Source organism: Rosa chinensis, chromosome 1 (genome assembly GCF_002994745.2).
Source record: "Rosa chinensis cultivar Old Blush chromosome 1, RchiOBHm-V2, whole genome shotgun sequence".
Taxonomy (NCBI): Eukaryota; Viridiplantae; Streptophyta; class Magnoliopsida; order Rosales; family Rosaceae; genus Rosa; species Rosa chinensis.
In genome coordinates, this window is record NC_037088.1 from 33,601,975 (window position 1) to 33,621,481 (window position 19,507).

Here is a 19,507-nt window from a genome sequence, read left to right on the forward strand (position 1 = left end):
CTCTTAGTGAGAGATTGAAGATAAATGTTGACGGGGCGTTTAGAACGGATGTTGGATGTGGAGGCATTTGTGTAGTAGTCAGAAATGATGTTGGGGGTATTGCTTCTTTGGCTAGGCCTTTTCTACATGCGCACATAGTCCTAAATATGGAAGCTAAGGCTTGTAGAGCTGGTTTCCTTCTTGGTATTCACCAGGGTTTGTCTGAAATTGATATTGAAAGAGAATCTGCCATTCTGGTTGCTGCACTTAATAGTGGAGAGAAGAATTTCTCAGAGTAAGTCAGATTCTAGATGATTGTAAGCATTATAAGTCTTATTTTCAATCTGTTAGAATTTGTCATATTTACCGTAAAGCTAATGGTGTTGCAGATAGGCTTGCACATCTAGCTAGTTTATTTTCTATTAATGATGTGTGATTAGAGGAGACTCCTGCTATTATTCAGGATGTTCTCTATGAGAATTATTGTAATAGTACTTATGTAGCTCGGGTTTCAGGTGTATGTCCTCCCAGATGTAAGTTTTAAATTCAATAAATGGAACTGGGCGTGGGGCTGAGACTCCCAACTAGGTTGGGTTCCAAACCCCTTTCAGAAAAGGAATGAGACTCTCTCAAGGATCTCCATGGCGGTGTTTATTGCAAACCAAAATATCTATCGGCGCCAATTCTTTGCTTGAGAAAAGGATCGTGCGCTCCTTAATCAGAGTCAAGATTTGGTCTTCAGGGACAAGACTTGTTCACCTATCTTCAAAAGGATCGAGTCTCCAATCTACTACCCCTTCCGTTGGACCATGTTGGTGGCAGCAGAATCTTCTGCTGCCTCCTGTGATCTCTCGGGTTGGAGACAGATGGCAAGAGCCTTAGCTCTCCACCGATCGACTCTTGAGGAGGAGGGAGGTTTTCTTGATTGTGGGTGGATCAGACCGCCTAGGGGACGCCTCAAGATCATTCTGCAGTGGCTATGTAGTCCGTCAAACCACATTTCGATATGCTTCTTTCCTATTGGTTGGCAGTGTTCATGGCACAGGCTTGAAGAAACCGGTAAGGTGGTGGTGCAAACTGCTGGAATAGCATATGTGAGGTCGTGGAACGGCGGCACAATAGGGGTGCCCAAATCATTGTGGAGGCCCAATTCAATTTGGTGGCCTAGAGACTGGATGCTGAAATCTGATGGGGTTTGGGTGCCCAAAATACTTGGGGGTATTTTTTGGATTGGGTCCATTTATGGATCAAACTAATAGGCTCTAGCTCTATAGGATTTCGTATTTGGGATCCCAGAGGACTAATCCAACTACATACTCTTTTGGGGATCATAGGAGAAAGTTTGAGATTCTAGCGTCTTGCCTGCAGAATGAAGGTTTGTTCATTACATCTAGGTATTGATAGCTTCTGGCGCACCGCAATTGAGCACATTGGCAAAAGAAACTTCATACACTATTATCTTTTTGTTTCGAATAGATTTAGTTCTACCAAGCTTCTAAATAAAGGAGCAGAAATTTTTAAATGTAATGGTACGTGAATCACCCCATTAGGAGATCTGTATGGTGTCATTCTGGCCTGAGTTATTATATATGAATTGAGTACTACTTATTTCAAAAAAAGATAAGCACATTCACTTTATAATTAACTAATTAAAATGATCAAAGAAATCAAAATGAATTTGGAAATTTCTAGAGATCTGTATAATTTGATATGAAAAATTACCACCCATAAGCTCCTAGGTTTGAAGTCAACCAAGTTGTGCATGATTTGGCATATACCATGTTTGCATTTGCAGCTCTTAATCATGAATATCCACAGATAATCCGTTTTCATTATTGCAAGGTCTCAATAATGTCCTATTATTTTTAGCTATTTCCCCCTTTTTCTATCTCTCACATGAAAGTTGTGTTGGAAATAACATTAATTTAGAATTATGTTGAGAGTTATGGTGAAAATAATGGTGAGAATTATGATGAGAATAATAGTGAGATTTAGTGCTTCATATGGGAGCTAGGAAGGTTTAAGGTTATTGTAACGGTCTAATACTTATGTCCGTTGTAATTGTCATACTTATGGCAATGTCTAGTGTAGGCCTATATAAGTAGGCTAGTCTAGTTGAGTAGTGTGTAGAGGAGTATTTTGTATAACGTAAGAGTGAATTCCTTTATCAGGTATTTTAAGAGTCTCCTCCATATCTCTCTCTAGGAGCTCTGTACATGCACTTGGGCTATATACATCTCCCATATTGTGTCATTTATGCATCATATCTCCCTACCCCAAATTAGTTTTTTCTTATTTTACGCTTCCGCTACTATCCAACAAGTTGGTCATAAACATACAAGTAATATTAGATGAGCGGCTAAAACAGGTACGTGGACCAAATATGCATGCATATACACGTAATTTGACCTACGAACAGTTCATTGGCATATGATATTTGTATTCTATACACATTTTTTTTTCAGTATATTTTTTTTGAGAAAAGGAGATAACTTCATTCAGATATCAAAGGCCAGAAGGCTCATACATCCAAAACTGTCTTACACCAAACTCATAAATGGTATAAGCTACCAGACAAAGGACAAGCTACCTTCACTGTTAACACATTCGCTCAATTATTGAGCCTAAACACAAGAAATAAAACCACCCTACGAACCTCTCATGAAGTAGTAGCCTAGTCGCCTAGAGACCGCAATTGGTGTACAACTAGAGAAACTAAGATGCAAGTAGTAGAAATTCAACTTCTAGTGAAAGGCAAAGGAAGTTGGAAAGATTAAATATTTCCTTTGCCCTTGTCCCTAGGGCTAGGACCAGATACAATGCTAGTAGGATAAGTAATCTTCAGGGGAGTACCATCGAGCTTCTTGTTTGCACGTTGAGTCTTATTCTTGCTTCCCAGAGGCCTACCAGACTTCTTTTTCAGCGTGACCAAAGTGAGGTCACCATCCTCCTCAATGAGTCCAAGTGCCTCAGCATGCAGTGTTGGAATCTTGCCACCCAAGATTGTTTTAAATTTCTTAGGACTAGGCTGGCAAGCACCACCAAGCTTCTGCTTTTTGGACGGCAAAACAGTCTGTTGCTTCTGCTTACCTGGAGTAATAACAATGTCTCCAGAAACAGCCAGTTCAGGAACCTCACCTAGACTTTTGTTACTCTCCAAACCGTGCATCACAGCAATATCTGCCACCCTAGTATTGACTACTGTTAGAGCCGGCTCAATGGGAGAAGAAGACTCCAAGGTCGAATGCTCCACTCGACGAAAAACAGGGTGCTTCTTCCTTGGGACGGTCGGGGAAGTAGAGAGAAAGTCTCCCTTATGCTTAGAAAAGAAAGCAAAGGAATTCCCTGAGGTCGAAGCTCCGGGAAAGTGTAAAACCCTAGGTGTAGGCTTTACTGCAGTGGGTTCCTCACAAGAAAGTCCAGCATGTGTGATCGAACCACATTGGGTGCATCTCCCCCGCAGATGCTCGAATTGAAACTGCAACATGGGTTCAACCCCAGTATCTAGGAAGACTTTTCTTTCCAGCAGGATCGGTTTAGATATGTCATCGATGAATAAAACCCTAATCACCCCCTTCTTAAATTCCTTCTTGTCATACTCCAAAAAACCGCCCAAAAGGTTGCCGATCAAGGTGAGATTCTCAGGTTCTTCATACAGAGGAGGTATATATGCCAGAAACCCTAATCCAGATCTGCAGATGTTTAAACTGAATTTCATGCAGAGACTTGACTCCATCATACACTTCAAAACAGACAGGGGCTCGGTCAAAACACCATACTCCCCCTCGAAGAACCTTGTTCCGATCACGTGCAGCAGTGAAAGAGAACAAGAATAAGTTCCCAGGTCGCTCTTGAACCCTAAAATCCTTATCCACCATCCAGGTTCGATTGAAGTGAGACATAAATGCCTTTGGGTCTATGGGTTTCCGAGTCAAAGGCTTTCCCAGGAGAAAAGATTGGGAGGACTTCCGTACTGGACCTCCGCCGATCTTCCCCAGGTCAGGGGCACGTCCCCCTTCGGCAAGGGCAAGCGAGGCAGCAAAAATCGCTGTTACCGCTTCGATGGATGCCATAGGTAGAGAGAGAGTAGATGAAAGGAGGCTAGGAGGCCGTAGGCAACTAGGGTTGAGAGAAAAGCTCTATTGTTTTTCAGTATATTAAATTTTGTTTCTTTGTAAAAAATTTAACTAAAATAATTAAGTGGAAAGAATGAGTATGGATTACAAATTTGGAGTGTGAATTTTATTCTTTTTTTTTTTTCCTGATACGTACACAAACTGTTTGCAAACATCAATAATTAAATGTTGATGTTGTATTGACAGTTGCTTCAAAGTTTCGTAAAATGTTGATTGTTGCTTGATGAGGAATGAGTTTTTCTGATCTTCTTCCAATAATAATTCTATCAGTAGTTGTGGTATCAAATTTTGGTATTACAGTAGTGACACCTAGTGGTTGGCCTTTTCCCCTCCCTCGTATTGAAACCGTAGGTAGTAACAAGTTGCCCTGTGGGGTATGTACGATTGGCTTGCTGAGTTAATGTTTAGTTACCATTTATGTACGAACTGGGGCATCAATATATCATTTACTAATTTTGAAGTCATAATAATTGAACTCTGATCTTCATTATCACTGCCTTTAAGGAAAACATGCGTGACTAAAACTATAAAGTACGGTGTTCTGCAGCCCCATAACCATCTTCTTAAAACAGCTACGACTATCAAAAAGAACCTTGAACAAAAAGCACGAATTACACCCTGAATTCAGGGAAAACAAAAACAGTGAAACCCTGAATCCCTTTAATTGGTGGTCGATGATCTTATTAACACAGAGGCAAATCTGCAGGCGGAGGCTCTATTGTCTGCAGCTCCCCAACTCCATTGTCCACCAAGAAAACCATTGCCAAACCCCAGTTGATATGTACATCCAAGTGACAATGCATCACCCAAGCACCTATACGTACATTAATATATGTCAAATACAAATTAATGTCAAGTGCACATGTGTCAGTATTTAGTCAGTGAATTCATATATCAAAGTAACCCTAGATAGCTTATTAGTAATTGTTACCTGGATTGTCAGCTACAAATCGGATGACTGCCCAACCATTTGCGGGCACCGACACAGTGTTCCTCAGAGGTGGATCAACAAGGTTAAACTTTTTAGTATCAGTCTTGACGTTGAAGTTTCCAAAACCCTCTGCAAGGATGTAGAAATCGTATCCATGAAGATGAATTGGATGGTTCTCTGGTGTGACAGTACTTGTGTCTTGTAACACCACCTGAACTCTAGACCCATACTTCAACTTGTATCCCTTTGTTCCAGAACTGGGTTGCCAAAGCGAGCGGCTGACATTCCCAGTGTAATCAAATTTCCGTGGCGGGTTGGCTGGAAAATCACTAGTGTAAACTCCAGGAATGTTTTGCTGGTAAGCTTGGAGAATTGACATGTTGTTTGGAAGCACAAATGAGACATTGTTCATGCTAGCAGTGAAGCGTGTGCCATTGGGGCCTTGGCACCTTCTAGATCGAAAGTGCTTAGGGCATTTGTTGAGTCCGAGACCGATTGTGAAGAAGAGGTTCTCGTCGATTTCAGTTGGGACTTCGACTTTTCTAGGGCTTCTGAAGCTCTTAGTGAAGGCAGATGCAGTGTTTGTGTCATTGAAAGCTGGCAGCTTTGGCATTATGGGTTTAATTACTGTTTTACCCTTTTTGCAACTAGTAGTGTTGCAACGGACGGACTTGTATTCAAGAATGGCTGTGGTGGTGGTGTTGTCAAATGGCGCGTTTTGTGCACTGAAATAGGCACGTGCCGCCAAGTAGTATCGAGATGGTGGCTGGTCCCCGGTGATTAAAACATCGGTGGTCTGGCCGGGTCCTAGCATTAGAACTTTGGTGGTGAAAGGCTTGGTGTAGGAGGCATCAGCACCGACCACAGTCAGCTTGTGGTTGGCGACGGAGAAGAAAAGAGGTTGGTTGAGGGCGGCGTTTATCACTCTCAAAAGGTTGGTCTCACCGGAGTCTATGGGAACTACGATAGTCCCTGCATACGTAGAAATAATGAATATTACGTTATTACATTCGCAAAATCTGTGTACGAAAATTTATTCTGTAGATTTACGTGTTATAAGTTGTATTTTATTTGTTCAACTTTGATTACTTAATTAGGTAACTCTAGCAAACAAGATTTATTTTAGAAATATACTGAATGGGGATTAAGAACCAAACCTTTGCTGGAGCAATTGTAAAGATCACCAGGTTGACCGTTAATGGTGTATGCATCAGAAACATTCGGAGCTGCTCCTGTGCGAGTTGCTCTCCTGACCACGTCAATAGGGTTAGCGTCCCACCACTCACCGAGAAGAAGTGTTGCTTGACGATTTGGTTTAGGGAATGGATACGAGTCTCCTTGTTTTGGATGAATAATAAGTGCTCCATACACGGTGGCTCTAAGCCATGAGCTATGAGCGTGCCACCACAGAGTACCTTCTTGGCCCTGGACTGTGAACCGGTGGGTGTAACTCCCCCCGGCCTAATCGGGCATTGAGTTACAAATTCAGACCCATCCGCCCATCCAGTTCTCATTTGCCGAATACCATGCCTGAAATGTATGTATATGTTTCAATTAGTCAATATGTCATGTTAACTTCTGACGAGAAAATGAAGAAGAGAGATCCAAGAGCATTGTACCTACATGTGCTAGAACGAGCATAATTAGCTATAATGAGCCACGCTCATTGTACCGCCAGAGGTACCGACTCTCACCAAGGGGATGACCTGCGAAGTCACGGCCAGGCGGGCTACCGCTCGAGCCCTGGATCGCCCCCAGTTCACCGCTGACGCGCCGCCACGCGCCGAGTCAAGATAGCATCAGAAGCTCCAGACGCTGGGAATCGAAGCACATCAGTCCCACATCGGAAACAAGAAGAAGATCAACCTCTTCCACCTATAAAAGGTTCTCTCCTCTCTCCTCATTAATTACGCAATTACTACTCATTTATTGTTATGCTGCACATATACAGTGACTGACTTAGGCATCGGAGAAGTGAAGACCGCCCAACGCGGTCTCTCTCTGACGCCCTGTCTATCTTGTTGCAGCGAACAGGAATCACCTAATCCTAGGAGTAGCAGTCCACCCACCGGACCCGCGTTAAGCAAGGAATCGGCTACCGCCGGACTTGAGCATTAACATTGGCGCCGTCTGTGGGAAGCCTTGAACAAGAGGTCATCCCGCCACAATCACCATGACTAACGACAGCGAGGGAAACGTTGAAGAGCAGGCAGATCAATCCGCCATTCCCCAACCTACCCACCTAGCGGTAGGAGTCAACCGCGCGTTATTCACCACCCCGGTCAACCCCGGCGATGAGACGAACCCAGGTAGCAGCCGCCCGCCAGGCCAAGACCTCGCCTCCCTGTACGAGCTGGCACTGGCGGATCTTCACAAGGCAAACAGAGAACGTGAACAAAAGCGCAAGGAAAAGGCCGAAGCCCAGAGGCAGGTGGCCACGCTTGTGTCCCGCTTCGATGAGCTAAAGAAAGCGCTGGAAGCAACCGCCAACCCGGCACGAAGTGAGCAGTCACGAAGCACCAGGCATAGCCGACCCGGCACGGGAGCATTGATACCAGCACCGGTCGTACACATGCAAGTCCCGTTGCACCCACCAGAGCTAGCGGGAATGGGACCACCCAATGCACCCCAGCTAATGTTGGAACAGGAGGCGGAGTCATCACTGCACACCCACCGCTCGAGACCTAGGGCGAGAACAGAGGGAAACCCGCCCGCTCCCAGGCGAGGATCAGTTCAGCGGAGTACCAGCCTAGACCCCGCCGGCGACGCAACCGCTCAAATACTGGAAAGGATGCAGCAGCTGGAACAGAGGTTAATCCGGGCGGAATCGGGCACCCCGGCACCAGCTTCAAACCCACTTTTCGCGGCCAGGCCAGGACCATTTACCGCTGCAATCTTGCTGGCCGTCAGACCGGCGTATGCAAAGACCCCCAAAATGTCACATTACAGCGGTAAGACTGATCCCTTCGTCCATATGGACACCTTCAAGAAAGTCACCAACAACAAGGGATTCGATGACGCCACCTTGTGCCACTTGTTCAGTGAAACGCTGGACAATGAGGCAATGAATTGGTTCTTCGAGTGCCCTCCGGGATCCATTGACTCATTTCAGGCATTATCGCATGCTTTCCTTTCTCGGTTCATCCTACTGTCCGCCGGGCACCACAACACAAGCCAACTGTTCAACGTCAAGCAGGGTACGGAGGAGACACTGAAGGCATTCGTCACAAGGTGGCGAGCGGCAGCATCTCAGTGCCGTGATCTCGATAAAACAATGGCTTCGGCGGCTTTTAAGCAGGGACTCCTCAAAGGGCCATTTCTCTATCACCTCAACTACAATCATCCAAATGCGGTATACGACCACCTCATGAGTGAGGCGGTCATTCATGCCCAAGCAGAATTCATCACATATGGGGAGGCCCCACCGCCACCAGCGGCATTGGCAAAGTCGACACAACCCTCCTCCAGTCAGCAAGGGACCACTAATAAAACCTCCACACCGCCAACTGACAAGAAGAGGGAGTGGCAGCAGGGTCAGTACCAAAACAAGCGGCAAAAGGATCAGCACTACAAGGGAAACCGCCCATCCCATGGGGACAACCGCAACAAACATGCGGAGTCTTCCCAACGGTATGCAGTATTTACAGTCCTCACGGCTTCACATGAAGAAATATACAATCAGTGCAAGGATCAGATCCCACCGCCGCCCCGGGGAAAATACCCAAAAAGGGGAAAACCAAGGAACACCGGCAGGTGGTGCAAATACCACGAGGACAGCGGTCACAATACCAACAGCTGCAACGCCCTCAAAACGGCCATTGAGACCTTGTACCGGGACGGCAAGCTTGAGCAGTTCAAGGTACGCCAACCGCCACCGGTGATCGCCGATATTGAGCCCATGGGCCGCATCAACACAATCGACGGAGGTGCTCCAATCACCAGCATGTCTCACAGAGCTAGAAAGCGTTATGCGCGAGCTAATCACCCAAAGGAAGTCTGCAACATCCGCTACGAAAGATCCGCCAAACTCCCAAGATCTGGTTGGGAACCCATTACCTTCTCAGAGGAGGAGGAACGCGGAGTACATCTGCCCCACGACGACCCTTTCTTGATTGACGTTATTCTGGGCAAAATGTCAGTGGGAAGAATCCTGGTTGACAGCGGTTCCGCTGTCAACGTTATATTCGGCGGTTGTTACAACAACCTTAAGAGGAATAGAAAATTGCTCCAGGACCATGAACCACTGCTCAGCTTCTCCGGTGACGTCACGCAACCGCTGGGCTCTGACTATATGCGGCTCGTTATGGGCACTAGTCCATGTATGGCTGAAATACATACGGAGTTCATAGTCGTCGATTGTTTGAGTTCATACAACGCCATCATCGGTCGGCCGGCGCTCAACAAACTCAAGTGCATCATCGCCTGTTACATGCTGCTCATGAAATTCCCCACACCCAACGGCACAGGATGTGTCAAGGGAAGTCAACAATTGGCACGCGAGTGTTATTCTACTACCATAGCACAATCAGCCTGCCGCCACGAGATCCTAGCGGTAGGCAGTCGGACACCGCCACCAAACATTTTTGAGGACCCCAGGGAGGATGAAAAGAAGTACGTAAGGAAGGAGCCGGTCAACCCTGAAACATCACTGAGGGTTGTCAGCTTCTCGGACGAGCACCCTGAGCGGACGGTCCGCATAGGCGCTCAATTGGACCCAGAGCTGGAGGCGGAGCTCACTCAGTTCCTACGTGACAACGCTACAGTCTTTGCCTGGTCATATGCAGACATGCCAGGTATCTCCCCTGAAATCATCTCACACAAGTTGAGCATCAAACCATCCTTCTACCCTATCAAACAGAAACGCAGAGCCTTCGACGAAGAAAAGTACCGCGCTATCAGAGAGGAGGTTGCCAAGCTCCAGGGCATTGGGTTCATCCGCTAGGTCATCTATCCCCAGTGGATTTCCAACCTGGTCATGGTCAAGAAGCCTAGCGGTAAGTGGAGGATGTGCGTCGACTTCAAAAACCTTAACAAGGCATGCCCGAAAGATAGCTTCCCGTTACCCCGCATCGATCAACTCGTCGACGCAACCGCTGGACACGAGCTTCTCAGCATGATGGATGCTTTTTTCGGTTATAACCAGATCAGGATGCATCCCGACGACCAGGAATGCACCACCTTCACCACCGACAAAGGCCTGTATTGTTACAATGTGATGCCTTTCGGTTTGAAGAACGCAGGGGCAACTTATCAGCGGCTGATGAACGCCATGTTCGCGGAACATCTGGGCAAGATAATCGAGGTCTACGTAGACGACATGTTGGTCAAAAGTATAAAGGCCAGCGGACATGTGGCAAATCTGAAAATCATAATAACCATCCTCTTGGCCTACGGCATGCGCCTCAACCCGGAGAAATGTTTCTTTGGCGTCACCGCCAGCAAATTTCTGGGATATATTGTCAATGAACGGGGCATCGAGGCCAACCCTGACAAGGTACAGGCCATCCTCAACCTGAAGGACCCAGAATGGAAGGTGCACGTCCAATACCTCCAGGGCAAGCTAACCGCCCTGTCTCGATTCATCTCCAGACTGACCGACAGGTGTGCCCCATTTTTCAAAGTCCTCAAAACAACCCACAAGAAGGTCATCGACTGGAACCCAGAGTGCCAGGCGGCGTTCCAAGGCCTGAAGGAATACCTGGCGGCAGTTCCGCTCCTTTCCATTCCTGTCCAAGGAGAAACATTGTACATTTACCTAGCGGTATCTCAGTCAGCGGTTAGCTGCGCCATCGTCCGGCGGGAGGGCCAGGACGAGCTCCCAGTTTTCTATGCCGGAAGGGGCATGAATGGAGCAGAAGCACGATATCCTCCATTGGAGCCCATACAATACATGTGCTAACCAATCAACCGCTGAGATAAGTTATGCAGAACCCTGAACATTCGGGGTGCCTCAGCAAGTGGGCCATTGATTACAAATCACGAACAGCCATGAAGGGCCAGGCGGTGGCAGACTTCATTGCTGAGCTCACCGAGCGTCAGCCCGAAACCAAGATCTACATACCGCTCGGAGCGGAAATTGCTACGGCCGTAGAGCCGGCACCCCAACAATCAGACTGGAACCTACACGTGGATGGTTCCGCTTCCGCCAAGGCCAGCGGTGTCAGAATTATCTTGACAGGACCAGGGGGCTTAGCGTCGAGTTTGCGTTGAAATTCAACTTCAAAGCTTCTAACAACATGGCGGAATATGAGGCACTCATTGCCGGCCTACTCCTCGCCATTGATTCAGGGGCCGACAGTGTCAACATCTGCAGCGACTCTCAGTTGGTCGTCAACCAGGTCAACGACAGCTTTCAGGCCAAGGATCAGCAGTTAACGGCGTACTTAGGGTACGCCAAAATGCTGCTCAAGAAATTCAAGTTCCACACCATCACACAAATCTCCAGGGAAAAGAACGCCAAGGCTGATTCACTGGCAAGACTGGCAACCGCCCAACCACACCAGAGCCCAGCAGACACAAGGGTGGAGTCTCTGGACAGGCCAAGTATCACCAAAACCCTGGCGGAGATCTTTAGCATCGAGGCCAATCCTAGTTGGATGGACGAGATTATCCAATACAAGCGCAACGGGACGTTGCCAGAGGACAAGATCAAGGCGCGACAGCTCCAGCGGAGAGCAACCCGTTACAACATGCAGAGCGGCAAACTTTACCGCCAGGGATTCACTCACCCCAACCTCCGCTGTCTAACCCCAGAGGAGGGAAAGGTCGTACTGGCAACAATACATGGCGGGGAATGCGGAAATCACTCAGGCGCCAGATCTTTGGCTAATCGCACAATGCGACAAGGCTACTTTTGGCCTACGCTTGGTGATGACGCCTGGCGGATATCAAGATCCTGTCACAAATGCCAACAATTTGCTGATCTTCCACACGCTCCGGCGGGACCTCTGTCGGTTATCGTCAGCCCCTGGATTCACTCAACATGGGGCCTGGACTTGATGGGAAAATTCCAAACCTCCAAAGGTCAGTTCAAATACATCATTGTCGTCATTGACTACAGCAGCAAATGGATAGAGGCAGAGCCACTGACGGCAATAACTACCGCCAAGGTAATCCACTTCCTCTGGAAGAACATCTACTACCGCTACGGTGTCCCGCACGCAATCATCACAGACAACGGCACACAGTTCAACAATAAGGAACTCATCTCTTTCACCGCCAATCTGGGCACCAAGATGCGTTTTGCATCGGTCGCCCATCCCCAAACCAACGCCAGGTCGAGGCGGCAAACAAGATAATCAAGAAACTGTTGCAGAAGCGGCTCGATGAGGCAAAGGGTTTGTGGGCGGAGAAGCTCCTGGAGGTTCTATAGGCCATCAGAACAACCCCAACCTCCGCCACGGGTGAAACCCCCTTTTGTATGATGTTTGGAACCGAGGCTGTCCTGCCTATCGAGGTAACCCAACCAACCGCTAGGGTCGAAGGCTACTGCCCCGAGACCAACAGCGACGGCGTTAACCTCGACAGAGATTTACTAGAAGAAAAGCGAGACGCAGCCCATTTGCGCAATCTCCAGAATAAGCGGCGGGTATCACGTTTCTACAACACCAGGGTTAAAGCCCGCAACCTCCAACTGGGGGACTGGGTAATGAAAGAAGTTATACCCCCGCCAACGAAACTCCTCCCAACTTGGGAAGGCCCATACAAAATTGTAGAGGTCGTTAGCCCAGGCACCTTCTACTTAATGGACAAGGATGGCGTCACAACGACCCACCCTTGGAATACCGAACACCTTCGGTATTACTACAAATAGTCATACCGCTACCCAAGAGCATCTTGACTTAGCTAAATTTTTTTTCAATATTTAGCTAAGGGAAGCTACCCAACGGGTACGACTCCGCTTTTGTAAACGTTGTTCAGAAAGCTATCAATGAAACGAGGAATTATTCAAACTATTGTTACCAAGTCTAGCACTGAGGGCAACTGGCAACGCCAGTCAGCGGACTACGTCGGCTACATTGTGCACTTGGACCAATTTTAATTCCTTTAATGTTTCATTCATGACCAAAAGCAAGTATCAAGACCTCTAGCGACACACACATTATCACAAACAAAAAGAAACACTAGGAATTTGGGTGCCAACAAATTTCATTTATATCCCAAACAGAATTACATCATTTATGCCTCAGCGGCTACAAAAAAAAACTTTCCTACTCCTATTTAGGGGTTGGCGGGGTCGGCAGGGTTGGTCAGGTCGGCCCCGCTACCTTCAACAGTTCCACCGGCGGCCTGCGGAGGATGGGAGCGGCTCGTCTGGTCGGACCCTCGGGCTCTGGGACTGGGAGTCTCTATTGTGCCATCCGCCCGGGTGTGGACCGCCAAGAAGCCAGCGCGGGACACCTCGGACTGCGTAGGCGTCCGCTGGGAGTCGCCTTCTGGAAGCTCGCCACTATCCCCGCTACCCGAGCAGACTCCAGCGTGACCAGGTGCGGCAGTAGGAGCGGTACTTGTTGTCGGCGGCGCTTCCTTACGTGGCTGCACGACAGGCATTGCCGCTTTCGCCCAGTCAATGGCACCCTTCTGCCGCAACACCTCCACATTGGCCAGGGCACCGGCCTTGGCTGCGTCGTTCAGCGCCTTCTTATGCTCCGCCGACTGCTTGTACGATTCAACAGCGGCAGCCGCAGCACGGCCTCCCTCAGCCTCCAGGCGAGCGACTTCACCTTCTAGCCGCTTGATCTCCGCCTGTTTGGCGGCGGACTCCCTCTGAAGGATCTCAATTTTCTTCTCCTTCGCGGTCACCCGGTCCCGCACCAGGGACATATCCTGCTCCAGCTTGGTGTACCGCTCATTCTGATCCAGGTACCGCTCAATGGCAACGTTCAGCTTGCCCCTGGCATCTGCCGCATCGCAGTCGGCCTTTGTCAGACGTTGCTCGACGTCAGCCAGCTTCTCCTGGGCCTTCCCCAAGTCCCTCTGGAGGCCCGCCACTTCCTCCCTCAGCTCCCGCTCAACCAGGGGCTGCTTGGACGCCGCCTGGAACATCTCATGAAGCCCAACGGTGACGTGCCCAAAGGCTGTGCTGAAAGGCGACTCGCTGACGGCGGTCGACCGAACGATTCCTTCCAAGCCGCCGAACCCCAGCCGCTCGCAGAGGTGATACAGGAAGTCCCGCTCACCGTCGTTGAGGAACTCGGCGTAGGCAGCAAATGAGTCCAGGCCGCTTGTACCCACCTCTTTCGCCAAGTCAGCAGCGGCCTCAGGCGGGGCCTGCCTCGACTTCTTCGGCTGCTCTCGGGCCCCCGTTACCTCCACTTCCTCCTCTTCCCCACTGGAGTCGGGCTGACGGCATTTTCGCTGGAGCACCCGCGTGCTCCCAGTAACGGCAGGCCTCGAACCCCCCGCCGGCGGCGCCAACCCCGCTATGGTAACACCCTCGGCGGGGCGCACCGTTTTCTTCACCACGCCGCGCCACAGGGCCGGCGCTCTCTCTTTCCGCGGCGCCGCTTCACTCACCCCGCCGGTCCCCGCCTGAACCGCAGGCTACCCATCACCACCAAGATGGGAGTGGTGCGGCATTGGCAGCACCACAGGAACCTCTGACTGGCTCAGCGCTAGTGTCTCTAGGTCCACCGCCGTCTTTTGCGCCGCCATCCCGGAAGCATACATGGCTTCAAGAAAGTTGTCGATTTCAGCGCGGTCCATGGCTTTTGCGAAAGCGTCACGGCTAGCCTTGTTTCCCGGCGGAGTCTCTACAAAAATTAGTGCCAGGCCAGTTAGCATGGGACAACCTCACCAAAGGTACGATACAGCTGAGATTACTTACCAACGGCACGCGTCAGTTGTTGAGCTACCAACAACTCCCACCCGCAAAGGAGACGGAAGTCCAGCAAGTTGCGATTCCGCCAGCAACCCCTGATGCGTGCTACCCGGCACTCTTCCTCACGAGTTAGGTTGTACCGCAACCCCGCTGCACAAACAGGTCATTATCAGTAGAGTACACAAAAAAAAAAAAAAAAAAAAACAGAAACCACGCCAGTCGTGTTCAGCGGAAACAACAAACAACCTCGGATGGGCTGAAATTCTGACTTAATTCTAAACGACGGCTCCCCCTCGTTTGACCCCGCCTGGTACTCCCATCCCGCTGTCGCAATGCAAAACGAACCCCGCCAGTACGACATTGAGTCCCGCAGGTTTTCGATCAGCTTGGGCGCTCCTTGCCGACGGCTGAGGTTTACTTGCCTCCTACAACCCTGGCGCTTCACGTACACCAGTTCGTAGAAGTGCAACACCTCTGCCACGGTCGGTCCTTCGCAACCGGACAACCGCCACAACGAGTTCAGCGCCAGCAGTAACCGCCACATGTTGGGGCACACTTGCCCAAAGGCGATGCCGAACTCGCACAGCAGAATATGAAGATTGGGCACCAGCGGGAGGGTCACTCCCTCGCGGAATATAGCCTCGTACACCGCGGCATGGCCCGCTGGCAGAATCGAAGCTTTCTCCTCTACCGTCGGCGGACGCAGCTTCACTGCGCCGGGCAACCGGAACACCCGCTTCAGCCGGTTGACGGCAACCGCTGTCATCCTACCTCCCGCCTCGTCAACGGGGTGGCCGTCCTCGAACACCCACGCGGACTCGGTATCCTCCCCCGCTCCACCTCCCCCGCCAGCGGAACCGCTGGCGGCACTATTACTTTCTAGCCGCTCTTCGTGCGAAGTATGTGCAGCGGCAGCCTCCCCCGCCCTAGAACTCTCCGGACACGATGCACGACCCATATCTACGTCCCACGGAATGGTCTGTAGCGGCTCGACCTCTAGCGGTTCTGGCAGTGAGGTTCCTGCATGGGCAGACGGACGCAACGAGTCAATAAAATTTCTATCCGCCGCGCTGAACGACACTTCAGATCCGGAATCCTCACTGCTCGAGATCTCTATGACGTCGGCCATCCCAAAACCCTAAAACCCAAATCAGTTAGCTCACACAGGATCTAACCTATCCCTATATCAGTTAGTGCCCAAGAACATCAACAACACTCAACCCAGAAAATGCCAAAACAAGAACAAACCCACTCAAACCCAGATTCGACCATCTAGAAAAGCCCTAACAACCCCAATTGTCAATCACAACCACCCCTCCCCAAACCCACTCACACCCCCACAGTACGTCGACAAAGAACATATCACAGAAAAACCCAGAAATTCAACGAGGCAGACATCCAATCAAACAGGAAAAAGGCCAGATTACCAACCTTGACAGTGGAGCCTCTGACAGCAGTGTGTACACTAATCTTCGAAGCCGGAGATCGTCGGTTCTACCACGCACGAAAACTCGCCGATATCGCCTCACCTTTCTTCTCCGATCTCAGACACAGAACACTTGACGACGACGAGGGGCACAGTTCGAAGTTTAGAGCAGTGCCAAATATGCTACCTTCCCCCCCTTTTATGTCAACGTCAAACAATCCCACGCCGTCCGTTTAAAAAACGACATCGACTGCCAGCCGTACGCGTGTCCTACAGCTGCAGTCACTCTCCGGATTAACCGAGGCGTCGCCTCGGTTAAGAAATCCATCATTACTCGACATTAATGGTGAGGAGACGGCTCGACGAAGGAGGCACGCCTCCGCACTCTAACCCTTTAGGGGTTTGCCACGTGTCCACCACCATCAGGCGAAGCGTCCGGTAGAAGCCACAACTTTTGGGCGAAAGGGCTCCAAGTATCGAAGTCCGCTGAGCGAAACCCCGCTAGCGGAACTTCTCACTTGTCATCTTCCAAGTATCGAAGCCCGCTGAGCAAAACCTCGCTAGCGGAACTTCTCACTTGACATCTTCCAAGTATCGAAGTCCGCTGAGCGAAACCCCGCTAGAGGAACTTCTCGTCATCTTTCAAGTATCGAAGTCCGCTGAGCGAAACCCCGCTAGCGGAACTTCTCACTTGTCATCTTCCAAGTATCGAAGCCCGCTGAGCGAAACCTCGCTAGCGGAACTTCTCACTTGCCATCTTCCAAAGTATCGAAGTCCACTGAGCGAATTCCCGCTAGACTTCCACTTGACAATTTGCAAGGGGCAGCCTAGGCTATACATGGCACTGCCGGCAGAACCGCCTCCATCTTGCAAACCCCGTGGTAACCACCGCCGAACACGTCTACCCGACGCTGTTTCCTGCTACATCCAGCGGGGAGTATCCGCCAGCGGCGGATCCCGAGGCTACGCCTCATTCTGACAACGACCGCCACGCGGCGTTACGGTCAGATCGTCCCTACGGGACACGGGGACTTGTCAACAGTCTACGACGACCCTGATCAGGTACGTTGACCCCCGCCACTTGGGTACTAAGATTGGGCTCGCTACCCAACACCTTCTGCTCCGCGCAGCTTCCCCTCAACAAACAATTTGCCGACCATCCGGAGGTCCGTCTTGGCTAGGGAGTGGGGGACTCCCTGGCGGGCCTGGCAGGGGCCCACCCGAAAGGGTATAAAGCGTTTGCTCAGTAAATCCATGGTTGACAACGCACTGACGCTAATTATGCTGTTGCAAGTCTAGCGGAAGTAACGCTTCACACCGCCGATCAACTCCCCAACCAAGATTGCCCTCCTTGACTGGGGACTTGGGGGACTTGTACCTACATGTGCTAGAACGAGCATAATTAGCTATAATGAGCCACGCTCATTGTACCGCCAGAGGTACCGACTCTCACCAAGGGGATGACCTGCGAAGTCACGGCCAGGCGGGCTACCGCTCGAGCCCTGGATCGCCCCCAGATCACCGCTGACGCGCCGCCACGCGCCGCGTCAAGATAGCATCAGAAGCTCCAGACGCTGGGAATCGAAGCACATCAGTCCCACATCGGAAACAAGAAGAAGATCAACCTCTTCCTCACCTATAAAAGGTTCTCTCCTCTCTCCTCATTAATTACGCAATTACTACTCATTTATTGTTATGCTGCGCATATACAGTGACTGACTTAGGTATCGGAGAAGTGAAGACCGCCCAACGCGGTCTCCCTCTAACGCCTTGTCTATCGTGTTGCAGCGAACAGGAATCACCTAATCCTAGGAGTAGCAGTCCGCCCACCGGACCCGCGTTAAGCAAGGAATCGGCTACCGCCGGACTTGAACATTAACAAGCATCATTATTTATGCATGTATGTGGTTTAACCAAATTGTAGTTCGGCCTCAACCATATGGTAATTACCAGTGAATCGTGACGTTGTATCGAGCTTTGTTGGTAACTTTGACAACCAGAGTGTCGCCATTGTTTACTTCCAAGGTTGGTCCAGGGTACTGTCCATTCACAGTGATGCTGTTGTGGATTTTGCACAGCCTCTTCACTGGTGTTGCTTGAATCTATATCAGTTCCATTCCATAGTTAATTAGATGTGGGGTAGGAGTGAAATCCTTTGATCCTCTTTTCACAAAAAATATATAAAAAAAAAACTAAGAATAAAATGAATAGAGTTAACTAAATGATCTAAATGATATATATATATATATAACTTACAACAAATTCGTGGTGGTGAGCTTTGGGATTGGCCAAGGTCGACACTGCTGATGAAGCAAAGAGGAGGCAAAGGCCGAGTAGGAAAATGCCACTGAACTCCATTTGCTTAAGCTAGCTTTAGTTTGAATGTTGAGATGTAATTGGATTAGTGAGTGACAAAGTGATAGATAGGGGATGCTTTATATATAGGAAATAATAGGTTTGTTGTTTGAGGTTGTCATGCAGATTACGTTTTGATTGATGAACTTAGTTCCACCCTATAGGAGTTGTTGCACGGTTGTACCCACTCGCCTATATAACCAATTAAGTTAGTTCTATGATAGTGAAGGCTTGCTATACAAGTCTTCTTTCGGATTGAATAAATGAGTTTTGTTTGGATCCTCGAATTTGACTGTTATTTACACACACACACACACAGATAACAACGTTTTTCTTTTTTGAGATGAACACAAATAACAACAATATTGGTTAAACCTATTATTCATAATCGTATAATTTCATTTCTTCAAAACTTGATTTGCCGCTTTACTTATTTGCACCAGGAAGATCAATAATGTTTGAGCAGAGAGATTAGTGAGAAAAACTACTCTTGAGTGTTGCAAATTCCATTAACTATCTCCACAATGTAATCAAATTCTTGAAGAAAACATTTTAGTATTATTTATTGTGTTAGTGAAAGCAAACGAAGTCATGTATATATTGAAAAAAAAATTTCATTTAAATACTTAAATTAATGTGTCAATATTCATCTCTAGACTTGCAAATATATATATATATATATATATATATATATATGAATGGATTTCCATATTTTGACCACTTTACGATCACATATTTACATCTTAACCGTTCAGTTTTTAGGTCCTAATGTATATAACATCTCTGCAAATTTTCAGCCAAATTGACGATCGTTAAGGCATCCAAAACTGCAATTTACAATTATGAACACGAACGGTTCT

The 19,507-nt window shown here is 48.8% G+C and overlaps 1 protein-coding gene across 1 annotated transcript; it reads right to left on the reverse strand.

The window, feature by feature from the left end:
• Positions 1–4,550: 4,550 nt before the first annotated feature.
• Positions 4,551–18,682, reverse strand: LOC112179773 (laccase-12-like). The gene is given in 6 exon segments (XM_024318256.2): positions 4,551–4,929; positions 5,047–6,018; positions 6,204–6,500; positions 6,503–6,576; positions 18,243–18,394; positions 18,549–18,682. Coding segments are annotated over 6 exon segments (1,728 nt in total). The 5' UTR covers positions 18,651–18,682; the 3' UTR covers positions 4,551–4,798.
• Between the last annotated feature and the right edge of the window lie 825 nt (positions 18,683–19,507).